The sequence below is a fragment of the Aricia agestis genome, chromosome Z, assembly GCF_905147365.1.
Source record: "Aricia agestis chromosome Z, ilAriAges1.1, whole genome shotgun sequence".
NCBI lineage: Eukaryota > Metazoa > Arthropoda > Insecta > Lepidoptera > Lycaenidae > Aricia > Aricia agestis.
In genome coordinates, this window is record NC_056428.1 from 11,630,372 (window position 1) to 11,649,519 (window position 19,148).

Here is a 19,148-nt window from a genome sequence, read left to right on the forward strand (position 1 = left end):
GCCAATCAAGAAATCAGTAATTCTATTTATGTGTTTAATGTTTTTTTCACCATTAATTATTTGTTAATTTTTTTTAAGTTTTAGGCCTTATTTAAGTTCAGTAACCAGGCTATAGTGATTTAATAATAAATACCTCACGACTCCAATCAGTAACGTCGCTTTCCTGACATACACTCATAGTCTCTTCCAAATTAGTTTGACACTGAACATTATATGAGGAGATGTATGTTTCAGTAGAGGCGTCTACTTTTGGACACATTCTGGATGTGCCACCCCAAAACAGGGATATCAGGCCGTCTGGCCTGGGCATGTTGAGACCCACATCATCCCAATCTTCAAATTCCTGGAAAGAAACAATACATTATCATCTGTAACTGTATATTATACAATGTGTCCCAACTCCCAACACCGGTGTCCGACACTGTAAAGCGTCTCCCAGACAGACGCGGCCTGCGGTGGCGGTCAGTCGGATGGCTTGGCCGCGTGGCCGCACGTGTCTGTGTCGTTCCTAGAACACTCAATCATCCAGCTGACCGCCCGCGCCACCGCCACCGCAGGCCGCGTCTATCTGTGAGACGCTTAATACCTCGATCGTGGGAATGGCATGCACAATAGATTTTCAATTGTTATGCCACAGCTGGGTGCCGCTTGGGGATTGATGTAATGATGTATGGCATATCTATTTTATATCATTTATCGTGCACAAGAAACATTTACAGACAGTAAGACGACACAAAGGGTCTGCTTATTTCTAATAGAAACCTCTTCCAGCAGCCCTTCGGAGGGATATTGGATTAGGATAGCAGATATGAGATAGGACATGCACAAATATGAATAAAATATTGCATCAATAAATTATAGGAGTAAAGAGCAAATAAAATATGATATAGACAAAATAAATGAAATATTTTAAATATACCAAGTTCTACAACAACAACAACAATAAATAATAATAATATATAGTTATTTAATTGTGTAATAATGTAGGTATAATAAATACTATATGTGTATATAATAATGGTATTTAAATGGATTGAGATTCGAGATAGTGCTCTTTCAAGCGTCTTTTAAAAATAGCAATAGTGGGACTATCGCGAATGGTGCGAGGGAGTGAGTTCCACAATCTGACAGCATAAATGTCAGTAAACGAGTAGGAGTAAAAGTTGGAACCATGGAAGCGGAAGGAGAGATTAGACCGGACGTTGGACTTATATGGGAGATCAATCAGGAGATCGGGAAAAATTGAATCGGTCAAGGAGCAGGCCTGTCTCACTCGTGCTTGTAGGTATCGAACTGTAAGTACCACCCCCTGGTGGCCAATCATAATACGTAGTATGGGTATGCTCCCTTAGATTTTGTTACCTAAGAAACGCATGTAAGCGTTTCTTAGGTAACAAAGACTGGAAATTTTTTGGACCACTACGCTAATAGACAACCTTCTGTTCGCGCACGTGGAACGTAAAAGAAATATCAACACTAAAATAAGATGGATATCGAGCTTAACAATTTTGCCACTATACTAAAACATATTTATACCAAAATAGACTCCAAAATTTTCAAAAATATGGTCACAAAAAAGGAATTTCAAAGAGGAACTTTTTCCGCGATACAATAAAAACATTATTTATTAAATAAATCATAATATTAATACGTGAGAGAAAAACTTTGTAACCCTTTTTACGAAAAATTGGGAAACGTAGGTGCATGAAATTTCGCACAGATATCCATACTAATATTATAAATGCGAAAGTATCTCAGTCTGTCTGTCTGTCTGTCTGTCTGTCTCGCTTTCACGCCAAAACTACTGAATCGATTGCAATGAAATTTTGTACACAGTTATTCTAGAGTCTGAGAAAGGACATAGGCTACATTTTGATGTGGGAAAACATCTTACTTTCATGAAAATATCGATGAAAATTAATTCGCATTGCGCGTGGCCAGCGCTCATCCCGGGGGTCCTGGGTTCGAGTCCCGCAGGCGGAACAAAAAGTTTTCAATGTTCCTGGGTCTTGGATGTGTATTAATTAAAACAATATTTCAAAAATCTTAAATATATTTTATGTATAATATTATAAAAAATCCAGAAATATATCGATGCAATGAACATTTTAGTTCTAATACGATTCAACAGGTGGCGTTTTATTTTTTACTTCATTGTAACATAGAACTAATCATACTTATTAGTTATTATGTTTTTGTTTATAGTTTTTAATACGTTAGAATATTATGTATAATAATATTATCACTTGGTATAATAATAATCAATCTATCTTATCTTATAGAACACCTACTGCATTTCTAATATATGTGACAAGTTTACAGCAGAAGGCGCAAGGAGTTCGAGTGAACCGTGTGCCTATATTCCAACCAGAAAATATTATATCAATGCAATCAACATTTTAATTCTAATATATGAAAACAGATGGCGTTTTATTTCTTACTTCATTATTGTAACAGAACTAATCATACCTACTTTATTATATATTGTTTTTATTCATAACTAGCTGTTGCCCGCGACTTCGTCCGCGTGAACTTTAGTTTATAGCGCGCGGTGTCAACAAAATTTGTGTCAAATTTAAAAACTTTTTAAAACCCTGGTAAGTGGTACCCCTCTTAGGGCCGCGCTACACCGGAATGGCAGCGCTGAAAGTGCTCGCCTCGCCGCTGCCATTCCGGTGTAGCGCGGCCCTTAATTAATCAAAATACCCAAAACCAGCTGTGCAGTGTGCACATAATCTATACTAATATTATAAATGCGAAAGTATCTCTGTCTGTCTGTCTGTCAGTCTCGCTTTCACGCCAAACGCCAAAACTACCGAACCGATTGTAATGAAATTTTGTACACAGATATGAAATTTTGTATACAGATAGTCTAAAGCCTGAGAAAGGACATAGGCTACTTTTTTACTGGAAAAAAGGGTTGTAAGGGCGTGAAAATGCGTAAATTTGTTCAAATTAAGTTAGTTCCAAAAATTCATAATAGATAGCGCCGTGCGTCTCTCGTGCGGCATCGCGCTGACGCTTGCTCAAAAGTCTTTCTATAAGACGTGGTATCATCTTACATTTAAGTTTCGATTTTTTTCGATTGTTATATCTATTCTACGGTATTAAATAACTCTGTACTTTATCTGTGCAGTGACGTAACCTTAAACCTATCAATGATAAATAGTTTATGGGTAAGGCTGCTTTAAAATTATACTTTTATCATATATATTTTTAACAAATAAAACGTTACACACATTACGACACTACTACTAGGAAAAATGACAGATTTTTGAGTGACAAGCCTATACATACGAATAATACTCTTTCATTTATGGTTGAAGTCATTGGGACACTTCACTTTTCATACGACTAGATTAGACCGATTTTCAAAATATTTTCATAGTTTATAATTTATTTATAAAATTCTAATTTGTAAATGTTTTTTACTGAATTTATTTAACTTACTACGTATACAATTTAATAGAAACGTGTAATGGTCTATCTATACTAATATTATAAAGCGGAAGAGTTTGTTTGTTTGAACGCGCTAATCTCAGGAACTACTGGTCCGATTTGAAAAATTCTTTCAGTGTTAGATAGCCCATTTATCGAAAAAGGCTACAGGCTATATTTTATCACGCTAAGACTAATAGGAGCGAAGAAATAGAGGGACGTGTGGAATAAACGGGGGAAATTATATGAAATTGCTTATTATCTTAAGAACTACTGGATCAATTTTTGCGTTATTTGGCAAATGGCAAAAATAGACCACGAAGGGACATAGGCTATTATGTTTCTTGCGTGAAATTCCTAAATTACGCGGGCGCGCGCGGAACATCTAAATCTTATATGTTTAAACGAGCAATTCTTGTATATATACAAAATTTCATGAAAATCGTTGGAGCCGATTCCGAGATTCCAATTATATATATTAAGGTTTCGGGGGCGATAAATCGATCTAGCTAGGAATCATTTCTAGAAAATGTCATTTTACTGTAAAGTACACTTTTTTTGAGAAATGGTCATATAGCAATCCTTTTCTATATCATTCGTTACGTATTATCTGTCGCATTCATTGTTGTAATTTATAGATATACTAGATGTCCCGCGCGGCTTCGCCCGCGTAAATTAGAAATTTTACAGAATCCGTAGCTACATTTTCCCATAAAAAATATTTCCCCCGTTTTTCCCACATTTTCCTGAGTTTCTTCTGTCGTATTAGTCTTAGAGTAATAATATAATATAACCTTCTCGATAAATGATGAGTCTTACTCGATAAATGATCTATCTAACACTGAGATAAGTTTTTAAATCGGACCTGTAGTTTCTGAGATTGACGCGTTCAAGCAAACATACTCTTCAGGTTTATAATATTAGGTAGATATAGATTTTTTTTAATTATCGCTTGACAAACTCGAGTCTCGATCTAAAAGACTATGAAATGGTATAATATGGTAGTGATGATGATGATGATGATGATGAAGAATGTAATTTGCATAGTAGCATATGCTTTCTGTTCTTAAAACAACGCCGAAACTCCCAAACTTGTATCTATAAAGAATCAGGAATTCTCTCAGCACCTTCCAAACCACGGTATACCAGGTATATCTCGGTGCAAAATCTTACTTGTTGGTAGCATATGCTTAGAATACTTCTCACGAAACCGAAGTCACCATATGTTTCCCTATAAGTTTTGAGGAGTTCCCTCGATTACTTATGGATCCTTCATCAGATCACCACTTTTCTGAATATAATACCAAATTGGGATGATAGCCTATATACCAAAAGAAAAATTTTGAAAATCGGTTAACAAACGGCGGAGTAATCGTTGAATATAAGAAAACGAACATAACACCTCCCCCATTTTGAAAGTCGGTTAAAATTGTAGCCTATGTGTTATTTATTTAATATTTTAATCAGCACATGAATTGAATAACAAAATTTTTTTCAAATTAATCGTAGCACCATCTGTCAGGACAAACTAAAATTGAAATAGAATAATATTGAATGCGATGATAGCGCCGTCCGCCGGATCTAATGTAAAACATTCCGAAATCAACAACTCCTTATAAATAAGAAATTAATTGAAAAAACATTTTCCAGTAGACCAAACTGTAAATCTAAACCATTCTCGAATCTCCACGAACACACACAAAAAATTTCATCAAAATTGGTCCAGTCGTTTAGGAGGAGTTCAGTCACATACACACGCACACAAGAAATATATATATTAAGATACCAGAGGTAGGTATTTATATGTAGTATAGGAACAAATTCTGAGGACCACTTTGTAGAGCATACGCCATCTTTATTAAAACATCATTGTTTACCTCTATATTGACTGATTCATATAGAAGTTGATTTAGAGATAGTAATAAAAGCTTGTGATTTTGTGATTTATTTATTGATTATTTGTAGTCTGCAGGCCTACTACGAAACCGTTTTGAGACTTAAACAATCGGACGAGAATGCGTTCACGTTTGTTAGAGAAGGACGCAACATTCTCGAACGATTGTTTGAGTCCCAAAACCCGCTTCGTGGTACGGGCCCTGGTTAAGGAATGACTCAATACCCTCCGTATTGAGTGCGTAAGCGGGAACCTAAGCGATTTCTACTGGAACTTATTCAGGGTGCTTAGGGACAAAACATATTAAAAGTTAGTCTAGGAGGTGAGCCGGAGGCAAGGGAAGGTGCTGCTGCAATCCCTGGTGCAGTGATAAAATATATTATTGTTTTAGTGAAGCCTCAGGCGCTGGCAAGTCGCCTATTGTCCTTGGCGTCAAGAAATTACCAAAATTTTTCCACCCCCACTCTGGACGGGTCAGCGCATTCCCGAATGTTTTTTATACATGTAACTAAGCAGGCTAACAATTACTGTATGTTCCAACTGATGGAAGCAATGCCTTGCGTCGGCTGCAACACTAGTGGTGCTACTGGTGCGTTGCGGCGTCAAGGGGTGTAATGAGGGGATGGGGGGATGTGCTTACAACCCTCTCACTTACTGAACGCTGCATAGAAGCGGTAAAGCTACTATTCAATCAGAATTAGAAAGGAATATTTAAAAATAAAACACTTTATTTTTACTTTTCCTGAGCATGTAGTATATGTAGTTTTCCTGAGTGTGTGTAGAAAACGGATGAGAATTCGGAATATGTAGAATAAAAATTATAGAAAATTTAATAATTTTTTTTTTCATTGTATAAAATTTTTGCTACAACGCTATACGTGGGAGAGCTATGCTTCGGCACGAATGGGCCGGCTCGACCGGAGAAATACCACGTTCTCACAGAATACCGGCGTGAATCAGCGCTTGCGCTGTGTTTCGCCGAGTGAGTGAGTTTACCGGAGGCCCAATCCCCTACCCTATTCCCTTCCTTGTCCTCCCCTATTCCCTTCCCTTCCCTCTCCTGTTACCCTATTCCCTCTTAAAAGGCTGGCAACGCACTTGCAGCTCTTCTGATGCTGCGAGTGTCCATGGGCGACGGATGTTGCTTTCCATCAGGTGACCCGTTTGCTCGTTTGCCCCCTTATTTCATAAAAAAAAAAAAAAAAAAACGCATCCTATTTTAGTTATTAGCTAAAAACCAAAAATTTAGACTTTTGACTCAATCCCCTCACTCCTGCTCACCTCCTAGACTTAAGGACTTTTAATATGTTTTATTCCTAAGCACCCTGAATAAGTTCCAGCAGAATTCTCTTAGGTTTCCACTCAGGCGCTCACGCATTCTACAACTACTTTATTGACTGTACTATTGTATAAAATAATAATTTCTTTATTATTTCACAAATAACAATAATTATACCAATCAATCAGTCTTTGTTTAACTCGACTAGACCGAAACTAGACTAAAAAATAAAATAAACAAACACCAACTTCTTAATAAAAAATTAAATGATTTATTAAGAGGGTTCCACACCGCCCTTTTTTCCATACAAACGTTGTCCCCTGTTTCCTCCCTGGATAATGCTAGTAAAGTTATAATTTTTTTCCTGAATATCTACGGTCACTAATACAATGTCCCTATGTTTTCTTTTTTTTTTCATAATTTAATTATTAAATAAGATATGAACGTTCAAAAAACCCAAAAAAATGGCCAGATTTTCCACTGTGTTCAAACGTCCAGAAAACAGATTTGGCTAGATTATACAAAAAAAGCAAAACATAGGAACACAGCTCAAGCCTTTTTTTAATCTTTAATGAAAAAAGTACTTAAATCGGTTAAGTTTTGGAGAAGGAATCAGGGGACAACGAATCGTTGATTTTCTGGATTTTCTGCAGTTGTCTCTATCGCGTTCTGCGGTATAGGCTTGAGGTAAGGGAGACAGCTATAGATATTACACGTACTTTTTTTTCATTTCTCTAGCCCCTGTTGTATCCTCTTAAGAAGTTAGTGTTTGTTTATTGTATTTGACAGTGACTCCCAGTGGCCTCGCATACACGACCGGTCCGTCGCTCTCTCACAACTCACTCAGTCTTTCGTTCAATTTCGATGGTTGCTCGGACCTTCGGCAAAGCTTCGGCTTCGGCCGGGTTTTAGGCCGAAGCCGAAGGTTTCGCTGAAGGTGGTTTTTTTGGCCGAAGGCTTCGGCCGCCGAAGCCGAAGCCGAAGCTTCGGTCGGACACTAGCTATATCTCCTTTTTTTATTTTTTTAAGAAAATGATAAGGATCAAATTTGTGATTCTCTACAATTTTAGTTCCTATTATGTTTAATACTTGATGGGGCTCCTATATAACAAACAGAATTTTAGTGGCATTTTTTGCTCTTTATCGAAGACTAGCTGTTGCCCGCGACTTCGTCCGCGTGGACTTTAGTTTATAGTTGTTCCCGTACATCGATTGAGTCGTTTACGCGCAAAATATCAGAAAAGTATATTGTGTGGGAACCGCACATTTTTCCGGGATAAAAAATATTCCTTGTCCCAGATTCAAATTAGTGTCTCTAATCTCCGTGCCAAATTTCATCAAAATAGATTAAATAGTTTAGGCGCGAATTTTATTGTGCGGGAACCGTATATTTTCCGGGATAAAAAGTATTTCTTGTCCTTTCCCGAGACTCAAAGTATCTCCATACCAAATTCCATCAAAATAAATTGCTCCAGTAGTTCGTGAGATAAGCCCTTTCAAATCATTTCCCGCGTTTTTTTTCCACATTTTACTCTATTTCTTCGCTCCTATTAGTCTTAGCGTGATAAAATATAGCCTATAGAATTCCTCGATAAATAGACTATGTAACACTGAAAGAATTTTTCAAATCGGACCAGTAGTTTTATAGAATAGAATAGAATTCGAGTATTTGTTCCCGTATTACTCCGCGTAGACTATCGCTAAAGGATTAAGTGTCTAAACACACTAGGCTGAATTACGCCGGCGTAAATTTCGCCGCGTTTCTAACTCATACAAAATACAGGCGGAACGCGAGAGACGACACACTATTCCGTCGCGTATTTGTATGCGTTTGACATTTGCGGCGGAACTTACGCCGCGCCGGCGTAATTCAGCCTAGTGTGTTTAGACACTTAGGGCGCATTTCAGGGGCGTGCACAGGAATATGATACAGGGCAGTGTTGTCACATCTACCAACTTTATGGTAGATCTACCTATTTCACCTCCCTTCTACCTATCTACCAACTTCGGTATCAAATCTACCTATTTTTCACATATTATTGTTCACGTACAAATAAACGTTACAGGCTACTCGGATAGCATTTTGGTTTTTAGTATTTTTTGTTATAGCGGCAACAAAAATATATACATAAATATATTTATTACTGTTATTGAGTTACAGCCTGGAGACAGACAGACGGATAGACGGACAGACAACGAAGTCTTAGTAATAGGGTCCCGTTTTTACCCTTTGAGGTACGGAACCTTAATAAAAACCAACTTATTATGCTCACCTGGTCTGGATTTTCATCAGAAAATGTGATGCTTGTTAGTTTATAGTCTTGTAAAAGTAAATATTCATTAATGAGAAAATTTAAAGCTCTTTTTTCATGAGGTTTAAGTGTTCTTTGAGTATTGTCAGCAAATTTTTTTTCCAACGATGGTTCTCCATCTGCAACAAAAAAAAATTGACAAATGTTGAAACAATAGACTTTGAAAGCAAGATGTCCAATGATGTTACATGGAATTTAATAATTACATTTACTGCCATTCATTGCATCGAGGCATTTTATTTGAATTTTTGTCGGTAAACCGAGACTGAGATTATATTGGGCCGATAAAACGCCACTTTATGATCTAGGCTAGATATTGGTTCCATTTTTTACCGATATTGGTCTAGCGACCCATGCCGCCGCCGCTGCTTTGTAGTGGCATTTTCTTAGCCCAAAACGGACTTACGGTACTGCAGGGAGGCGTTGGCCTCCAACAAATATTTAAACTTTAAAGGGGTCTACGAAACAAAAGAGTTTGGGAACCTCTGGGTTTAGGAACCCTTATAGTTTCGGTCTGTCCGTCCGTCCGTCTGTCTGGCCGCGATTTTACTCAGAGACTATAGGACCTACAAAGCTGTAATTTGACATGAATATGGCGACAAAATGGTACATGAAATCTTAATTTTTTTTATGGTACCTTCCCTACACATCAAGTGGGGATGAATATTTTTTCGCGTCCACCCCATCGTGTGGGAAGTCGTTGGATAGGTTTTTTAAAAATATTATGAGTATTTATAGATCATTTTCCGATTTAGGGATCCGTTTGTGAAATATTAAGTTTTAAAGTGGAAAAAATCGTTAGATACCAGTGTCCTTTTACCAGCTAAACGGTTGCTTCTGGAAATGGGAAAAAATTCACGGCAGTAGAAAACATGCTAAATTTAAAAGGAAATCTATCACGGCTAAGAAGACTTTATAAGTTTTTGAGTTATAGTCGATCAACTAAAAAAAATGTATTCGGCGAGGTATAAAGGAACTTTTCGTTCAAATTCCTTTGAACGTAACTGACACGATGTTGTTAGTAGTGTAAAACACGTTATAATAATATATATGTCGCAGGCGGATTGTATATTTAGCCGTATTACATTACGGCTAGCCGTTTTAAAAAACAGCGCGGTTTTGTAATGCGGCGTGTCGACGTTTAGCCGGATTGAATCATCAGTCCAGCGTACTTGTATAATGGAGGTCAGTGGATACATCCAAAGAATAGTGCACAATATTAATTAAAGAAAATTTATACAAACAGCTGTGAATTGTGATAAAATATAATTAAATTTTTGAAAACTTACGTATGAAAAGATATTCCCTCACTTTTCCTTAAAGTATTGCTTTTACAGACCTTAACACTACATCCCACCATTATTTTAATTTACTGCACATACACAGCCTAGAAAAACACAAACCACTAGGTACTTCTAACTTTACAATAATAATAGGCCTCTTGGATATCGTTGCTAAGCTACGGCAACGCCGCGGGTCGGTTGACGGCGGAAACTCACGGGCGCTTTTCTCATATGATTCTCATACAAGTCACTGCACTTTTTTCGTAATTGTTTATATTTTAAGCACAATAAAAAGTAATGAGTGAAAATTATTATTGATTGTGGACTTCATAATATTTCTGCAGACTTTTTGCGCGGAAAATCAGTACTTATCGAAAGCTATATTTACTTAAATATACACGATCATGAAATATTCTTTCAAATTCATTGAATATGATTTTTACTTTGTATTTATTTATTTGTAAGATCATCTTCTAAGTTATTACTTATTACTTAAAACAGGTTGTTTACCTAATTAAAAATTATAGAGCACAAACTAATTCCAAAGCAATCATGTTCATGAAGTCTTCGAAATCCATGATGATGGAGAACGAATCATCCGTGTAAAAGTAATACCACAGACCAGAGTAGGTAATCGACTGTACGACATAAAAGTGGAGCTATATATTGAATAATCTAAACAAATATATTTTCAGCAACTTTTCAACCATACATGTAAAATAAAAATAAAAAATGCAGATCTATTTCAAAAAAAATTTTCTTTGATTTTTATGATTTATATGTAATATAATAAATTTACTAGATGATGCCCGCAACTCCGTTGTGCCATAACTCTTGCACAACGGAGTAACCGCACGGGATTCGGGAACCGTACATTTTCTCGAGACAAAAAGTATCTTATGTCCAGGGCGTAAATATAGGGCTGGCAAAATGCCACGGGCCCCCGACCCAAATGGGCAAAAACTTTTAAGTACATAATATTGTTTATTATAAACGTGACGATTTTTACTGATAGAGCCCCATCAATTTGCCACGGGACCCGGATCTTATAGTTACGCCACTGTCTATGTCCTTTTTCGGGACTCTTAAGAATATATGGAGTTATCCATGCCAAATTTCAGCAAAATCTATTCAGCAGTTTAGGCGTTAAGAGGTAACAGACAGACACACTTTCGCACTTATAATATTATTAGTAAATTAGTAATATCAGTAATTAGTATATTAGTATGATAATATTATAAATGCGAAAGTGAATAGGTATTGAAGGAATTAGTAATAAATATTGAACCGACAATAATTTTCTTTATATCGTTTTTTCAATTACAATATATTATACATAAAACAATGATATTAAAAATAACTTGCACGTGATATTTTATAAATATTCATGCGAGATTTAGATTTAAGCATGATTAATAATCGGTTTGTTGATTTCCATACGTTTTCCAAATCCGTCTCAGAAACGAATAAAACATTAATTCACGAATCAGAGATTGGGAATTTTTGCACCCTACAACACAATAGTACCTCGTACCGCCCATATTTTCCTTATTCAGAGCACTTTTTAACGTTTTCAACGTGTTTTCATTTTTAACTAGTAAACCGTATTTCACAGCTGATCGCACTCTGACACCCACGTGTTGCCTGAATCTGCCACTCGCCGCGCCACTAGAGATATCCAAGAGGCCTATTAATAGGTAGCTAAATCAAACAAAATTATTAGTAAATTTCAAGCTGTTTGGATCACGAAACGTCAAACTTCGTTTTACTCATATGCCGGCACTAGATACGAACGCGTCGGCCGACGCGTTGGCAGACGCGTTGGCGGTGCACTTGCAGCGGCGCGGCGTTTGTGAGTAATCCACTTCCACACATAGGAAGGTAGTTCAGTATGCTTTGGATCGCGCCAATGTGCGGACGGATTCAAAATGGATGTTGAGTCGCTAACAGCTGCAGCTGTATATTTATTCACAGCTTATAATTACTTTGTAAATGTGGACAAGAAAAAGTTTTTAAAGGCTATTCTCGAAATTAATAAGTAAAGTAAAGAAGGCGAGAAAACGTAACAAACAAAGAAATAAACTCACTTTTACATATTTCATTATATTAAAATAATATAATTATTTTATTTCTTATTATTTATTAAGTATACAATGTGTCCCGACACCGGTGTCCGATCCTTTAATGTCGTGATCTATGGCATATTTTATCGACTCATGGTTGTAAAATGGCAGCCATTATAGTTTTTCTCGGGCTTTCACACTAATCTGACCAGAACTGCTCTTGTAAATATCCTATGAAGATAAAAAGGTCTCATTTGATAGCTAAATTTGTGGACTATGCTTACACAGGCAATATGTTATAAATTTCGTGGAATAAAACATAGAAAAATCCAAGTTTAAGAAAAAAAAATTGTGTATTTTTTATTAATAGCTTTTTGTAAAAAATCTAGCACATTAAACTGGTTCTTTTTTATTTTTAAAAGATAGAGGAAATTTTTGTATTCTATAATTCTTTTACTTCAATGTTAGTCAGATAGTTTAGAAGTTATAACGATTTTCTTATGATGAGGTGGTCAGATTAGTATGAAGCCAGAGAAAAAATGTTTTTTTCAAAAGTTGGAGAAAAAAATATTTTGAGAGCCAATTTGTCACTAATATAAGTCATACATCATGATTTCAAAATTTATTTCTCCAAATTTTGAAAAAAAAAATCTCTGGCTTCATACTAATCTGACCACCTCATCATAAGAAAATCATTATAACTTCTAAACTATCTGACTTAGAGCATTGAAGTAAAAGAATTTTAGAAGATGAAAACTTCCTCTATCTATTTAAAATAAAAAAGAACCAGTTTAATGTGCTAGATTTTCCACAAAAATCCATTAATAAAAAATACACATTTTTTTTTCTTAAACTTGGGTTTTTCTATGTTTAATTCCACGAAATTTATAACATATTGACTATGTAAGCGTAGTCCACAAATTCAGCTATCAAATGAGACCTTTTTTATCTTCATAGAATATTTACATGTGAAGTACTGGTCAGATTAGTGTGAAAGCCCGAGAAAAATTAAAATGGCTGCCATTTTACAACCGTGAGAGAGAGAAAAAATTTGAGAGCCAATTTGTCGATAAAATATGCCATAGATCATGACATTAAAGGATCGGACATCGGTGTCGGGACACATTGTATATAAAAAATATTACTTATTATTATATTTATCATGATTAATATAATATATTTATTATTTATTAAATATTTAATTCATTTTGTTTTTAGTAAGTATTTGTTATAGCGACAATCCAGATATACTTAAACAATCTGTGAAAATTTCAGAAATCTAGCTATAGCGGTTCTTGAGATACAGCCTGGAGACAGACAGACGGACAGACAGATGGACAGATAGACAGACGGACACACAGAAATGCAGACAGACATTGAAGTCTTAGTAATAGGGTCCCATTTTTACCCTTTGGGTACGGAACCCTAAAAAACATCGTGAGAAAAATAGCATGTCCAAGAACCTTATTTTTTTAGCACTCTTGATATGATTTTTGGTTCCACAGGCAGCTTTTACTATAATAGAGCTAAAAAAATTGAAATATTTTCTCGATACTCATATTGTTCGCTATTTCGTCAAGTTAGATGTTAATTCGCCACAAGAAGGAAACGTGCACTCTTCATCGCCGCTCCGGGCGAGCACGAAGCTTGTGACAAATGTCGTTTGATCTTTGCCGACATCTCCGACACCGCGCGGCAAGCTCGCAGACGCGTCGGCCAACGTCTAAACGTCCGTAGGTATCTACGGCAGACACGCGAACGCCCGTTCTACACATTGGCAGGCCTGTCCCACTCGCGCCTGTAGGTATCGAACTGTAATGTAAGTACCCCTTTAAAGGGGGCAGATCACAAGGGACTCACAAGCGAGCGGTGACGCGCGCGCAAGATTTTTTCGTCGCATATATCTACGTACTGATTTAACCGCTGTGACAGAATCATTATTAATCTGATAAATACTACGAATAATAAAAACTAAGGAAACATAACTCCCATACTATTACCGTTTTAAATTTGGTTCCATTCGAACTGTCATGTAATGTCAGCCTTTATACCGCCCAAGGCCACCTAAATATTGCAAATGTATTGAAATGTGTACCTAAGGTAGTGTACCTTAGGTACACATTTCAATACATTTGCAAGTATTTTTGACAAGTATTTTGGAGCATGTTTTTTGACGCAGTTACTCTTCCTTAGTTTTTATTATTCGTAGGATAAATATGAACAAATGAAAAATGTCAAAAGATAAAAAAATACACAAACGAAGCAAATAAACCAATTTGTTACAAACAAACCGCATACTACACATAAATAAACACAAGTTGTAAAAAATTCCTGACCAGCTCCTACACTATAATCGAATATAAAACTATTATCAAATATAAGTACGTTGGGTTACTAAAATTTGATTATTACTATAAAAAAGTTTGCTATTAGTAGCTTTAGTAATTAAAAGAAGATTATTTTATTTTCTAAAAGGTGACAATCTTGATTTCGTCAGAAAGGGTACCTCTTTCGCGATAGAAAGAGAGCGCACATGTAGGCCAATATAATTGTAGGCACCTAGCACTGCGCGGTCGGAATTTGAACTTTATAGTATCGCAGCAAGAGTTGTTATTTTTTTAAACGGGTTTCACGAGTTGGACTTCTGTTGGTACTACTAATATATATTCTGTGACATTGGGCCGACGCGTCTGCCAACGCGTCGGCAGACGCGTTCGCCTATGTCGAGTGCCGCCAATAATGAGTACGGTATCACTGTATGAACTGTATCACTAGGACTAGGTAGTAGGTACCACAGATAAAAGTTTAGAGCTGTGTGCTGAGTCGGGTACGCCATCTAATAACGAAACGTTACTCACGAATGCGTTTCGTTACTCGCATTTTTCTTACTTTGTCATATATTTTTATAGGCCTTGGTGAAAATTCCAAGTGCCTACCTGTTGCCGTTATAGATAAAGAGCAAAAAAAGCCAAAAATTTACGTTTATTGCATGGGGCCTGTCAGGCGCGAACCACTCCCTCCCCCGCTGACACTCGATGGCACGCCCATAACATGGTCTCGCACTGCCAAGTACCTGGGAGTGACCCTGGACAGTGGGCTCTACATGCACAAACAGGCCAAAGACGTTATCGCCTCCGCAAACACGGCCTTAAGGTTGTTAAGGCCAGTCATGGCCTCCCCAGTTCTATCAACCTCCACAAGGCTCTCCCTTTATAAAACTTACATCCGGTCGCGGCTAACGTACGCTCCCCCGGCATGGTATCAATTATTAGCTCCCTCGCACAAACTCGAGCTCCAGCGAGTCCAAAACAAAAGCCTTCGCCTCGCTGCCGGGGCCCCTCGTTACGTCAGAAATGACGTCATAGCCCGCGACCTCAAGCTAGAGAGCCTCGAGAGCTTCAACGGCCGTATGGCCACAAAACTCTTCGCCAGAGCAGACGCCTCCAGACTGGAGTCCCTCCAAAGCCTGGCTCCTTGGCACGCCCGCCCCCCTGACAGGAGGCAAATCCCAAGAGGAAATATTCCTCTAGAATCCCCTGAATCCAGCGTCGTATAGTAGCTTAGTTTTCATAGGTTCGCTATCGACAATGTCTTCTATTTTCAATTTTTAATTTTCGCAATAACGAGTGTGGGGAAGTTCCCCACACCGTGGTACTAATTCGCTAGGGCTTAGTCGTAGATTAGGGCCTTAGTTTGCAATTTCTTTCTCAAAATTGATTTTCTAATTTCTCACATTTATTTGCACAAAATCTCTTCGCATTTGCCCCAAATTTGAGCCACCGGAACACCGAGTAAACAGCGAGCGCACCTACAATCACCAAAACAACTAGCGTGCCCCCGACTCTACCTGCCTGAACTATCGCCCCTTGTCGCTGGCAGCCTCCGCTAGGCCTTCCCCGGGGTAACCGGGGATCTCACCTGGTGGGGTGGACCGCCAGGGGTGACTCAGGTGGGTTAGGAAGGGCGGCCATGCTGGTAGTAGAGGTGACTCTACATGTCACCCGACCTAGGGACTCGTCCCGCCCCAATCTCCGCCTCATAGTCATGAGGTGCGGCAGACCCCTCGGGCAGGGGGCTTAGCCCCGATCCCGAATTCCCATTTCTCCCCTTAGGGGGAAGTGAGAGACATTCCCACGAGGAGCCCGCGCCGCGCGGCGCAATAGGCTACTTGACCTAATTTTTTTCTTCATGCTAATCGCTTCTTAACCATTCATTTTCACAGTAGAAACCCATAAAAATGTAAAATGTTGATTGAAAAATATGCCTTATAAATGGCACCGAAAACACTGTCCGCCATAGTGTGACGTCATACGTTTTGTATTTTAGACTCTCTTTATTGAATTTTTTTTTTATGTGCTAAATGTACGAGTGTTAACAGCTTGTTAAAATGTCATGTCTTCTCTTTCATTCATAAGAAAAACGAAAGAGGTAACGTGATACTAATTCGATCGTTAACTTTAACGGTCGTTGGTGAAATTGGGGCTAAGACCCAATTTCACTTCCTCGATGGTACTATCAGAGAAGTTGATTCCTATGCAAATCGGGGACCTAAGTAGTTTGGTTGCGTTACGTCAAACCCAGCTGACAGATCACAATTAACATTGAATTGACATATTCGACCAAATAACGTTGGTCTGTCAATTACATAGGAATCAACTTCCTCGATGGTACAAATAAACTTAGACTGGATTGCACCAACTAACTTTAACTTTAACTTTGACTACAGTGCAAAATGTCAAATCTTTGGGTAAAGTTAAAAATGGACGCCATCAAGACGCCATATTTAACTATAACCATAGAGCTCGACAAGGTTTTAAATGCATGTGGCGAAAAAAGGAACTAACGCTGTCATCATACAAAAGCCGCAATTTTTGACAGTTTTCCTTTACCAGCAGCGCCCCCGCCCACGCGCATGTATAACCTTTTTGGATCAGCTGTCATCTGTCAATTTCTCCCTATAACTATAACTTTAACTTTACTCACGCCTCTGGTGCAACCCAGTCTTATATATAAAGAGCGCGATAAATAAAAGATATTAAATGACGAGTATGATGACGTCACATCCAAATCGGAAGTACCGCAAAAGCGTTTCGTCAGTACAAATCCTATTTTCATAAAATCATATTTTTAAATCGACTTTATTTATCAATCATAAGCTTTTATTTGATGATAAGGGTGAAATACGATTACCTAGGCCAAGTTCTACTAGAAATATGCATTTGTTCAATGAAATTGAATATAGGTCAAGTAGCCTATTGTGATATGACGTCACACCGTAACCGGGCGCCGTCGTACAGTTACAACTTGTTTTGCTTATAAATCGGGAACTAATTAACGTATCCAAGTAATTCTTTCACTCGTATTTTTATTTTTGACAGATAATATGGACTGCTAATAATAAAAATTAAGTAACTTTCTTCATTGTGATAATGACGTCACAAGCGGTCATGGGACTGTTAGTGGGACTCTATATTTTTCGTTTGAATGCCTTTAAAATCAAAACTATTGGGTATTTTTGACTACAACAAAAACTAGTGTATTTGTATACATACAGATTTAATGTAACAAAATTTCATGCTATTTGGCATACTTAGTAAAAGTATGCCAAATAGCATGTAGTGTTTTTGTCAGGCCCAGCATAATACGACTCCCATCAAGTCTTGCATGGGCCACTTTGAGAATTACTGGTCCAAGCCATCACAATATCTTATCTATGGCTGTTAATTATTTTTTATTGAAGACATGAGTGGATGAAGTGGACAACTAACATTTTTAACATAAGAACAATTACTCATTTTTTTCTTTATTCTTTGAACAAACTTTATAAGATATAACTTACATACTTCATTATCTGGCTATATAAAATACTTACTTCACCCACTGTTGTCTTAAAGTACGGTATATATATTTTATTTGAAGCATGTTAGCATTATCACCTACCAGCAAACTGAGTAAGATTGGCCCGCAGAGCATTAATGGTTTCTTTTGCTTTCCGCAGTTCAAATTCTAGAACAGCCACCTCACCGCCACTGCCTGCACGGTCTCCACACCCGTCTTCTGAATATCTTGCGGTGTCTAATGAGTCCAATGTTGCCAAGCTAGGTGTTCTATCTAAATAAATAAATTATTAATTAGTAAAAAAAATATGCATGATAATATTATAATGATGCACAATACTTTGATATGTAATATTATAAGGATATGGAATTATTATCTTATTATGGTATAGAGATATTCTGCGTCCTGGGAAAGGGCATGGTTTATTTTTGTTTCAAAAAATATATGGTTCCCGCGCGATAAAAGAATGTCGGCGCAACAGACATCTGTATAAGAGATCTACCGAGATCTATATAAATATACGTACGCATAGAAGTAAAATCAGTTGCACGAGTAACATGCTGTTCAAAATTTCCTGGGTTTGAAAAAAACTCTCTTAGCTGTGGTAGCTCCTTGCCGCTCTCTACCAGTTCAGTGTGAAGTTCTAAGGCAGTAAGGAAGTGATGATCCTTGAGTAGTTTGCTAGCTATATCCTCGTAACTTATATGAACAGATGAATTAATAGAACTTTCTTCAGCATCCTTGTAAGGGTTCATCGTTATTTTTCCAAAAATAATATTACCAGTATATATTAATCATACTGAGAAATTATTTAAAATAAATTTATTATAGGGTTTTTCAATTCGAAACTATTAAAATTGCACAGCAAGTATTTAAAAACAAAATATAATATTTTATTACACCTACAAGTGAAAATACAAAAAATTCTATTATGATATTCAAATGACATTGACATTTGACAGAATTGACAACTGACAATGACAATTTGTTTTTTTTTTTTTATTTTTTACTATGGCACTTCGGCTATATAGCCATGGCCAG

The 19,148-nt window shown here is 37.1% G+C and overlaps 1 protein-coding gene across 1 annotated transcript in view; it reads right to left on the bottom strand.

Annotated features, from left to right (window-relative positions):
- LOC121738579 (RAB11-binding protein RELCH homolog) overlaps positions 1-18,948 on the bottom strand; it is a 34,189-nt gene extending 15,241 nt beyond the window's left edge. The window contains exons 1-4 of the mRNA XM_042130738.1: positions 18,634-18,948; positions 18,210-18,380; positions 8,885-9,042; positions 134-343 (exon numbers count right to left, since the gene is read on the bottom strand). Of these exons, the coding sequence (XP_041986672.1) occupies positions 134-343; positions 8,885-9,042; positions 18,210-18,380; positions 18,634-18,862 (768 nt within the window). The 5' untranslated portion in view covers positions 18,863-18,948. The remainder of the gene's footprint in view (positions 1-133; positions 344-8,884; positions 9,043-18,209; positions 18,381-18,633) is intronic.
- Between the last annotated feature and the right edge of the window lie 200 nt (positions 18,949-19,148).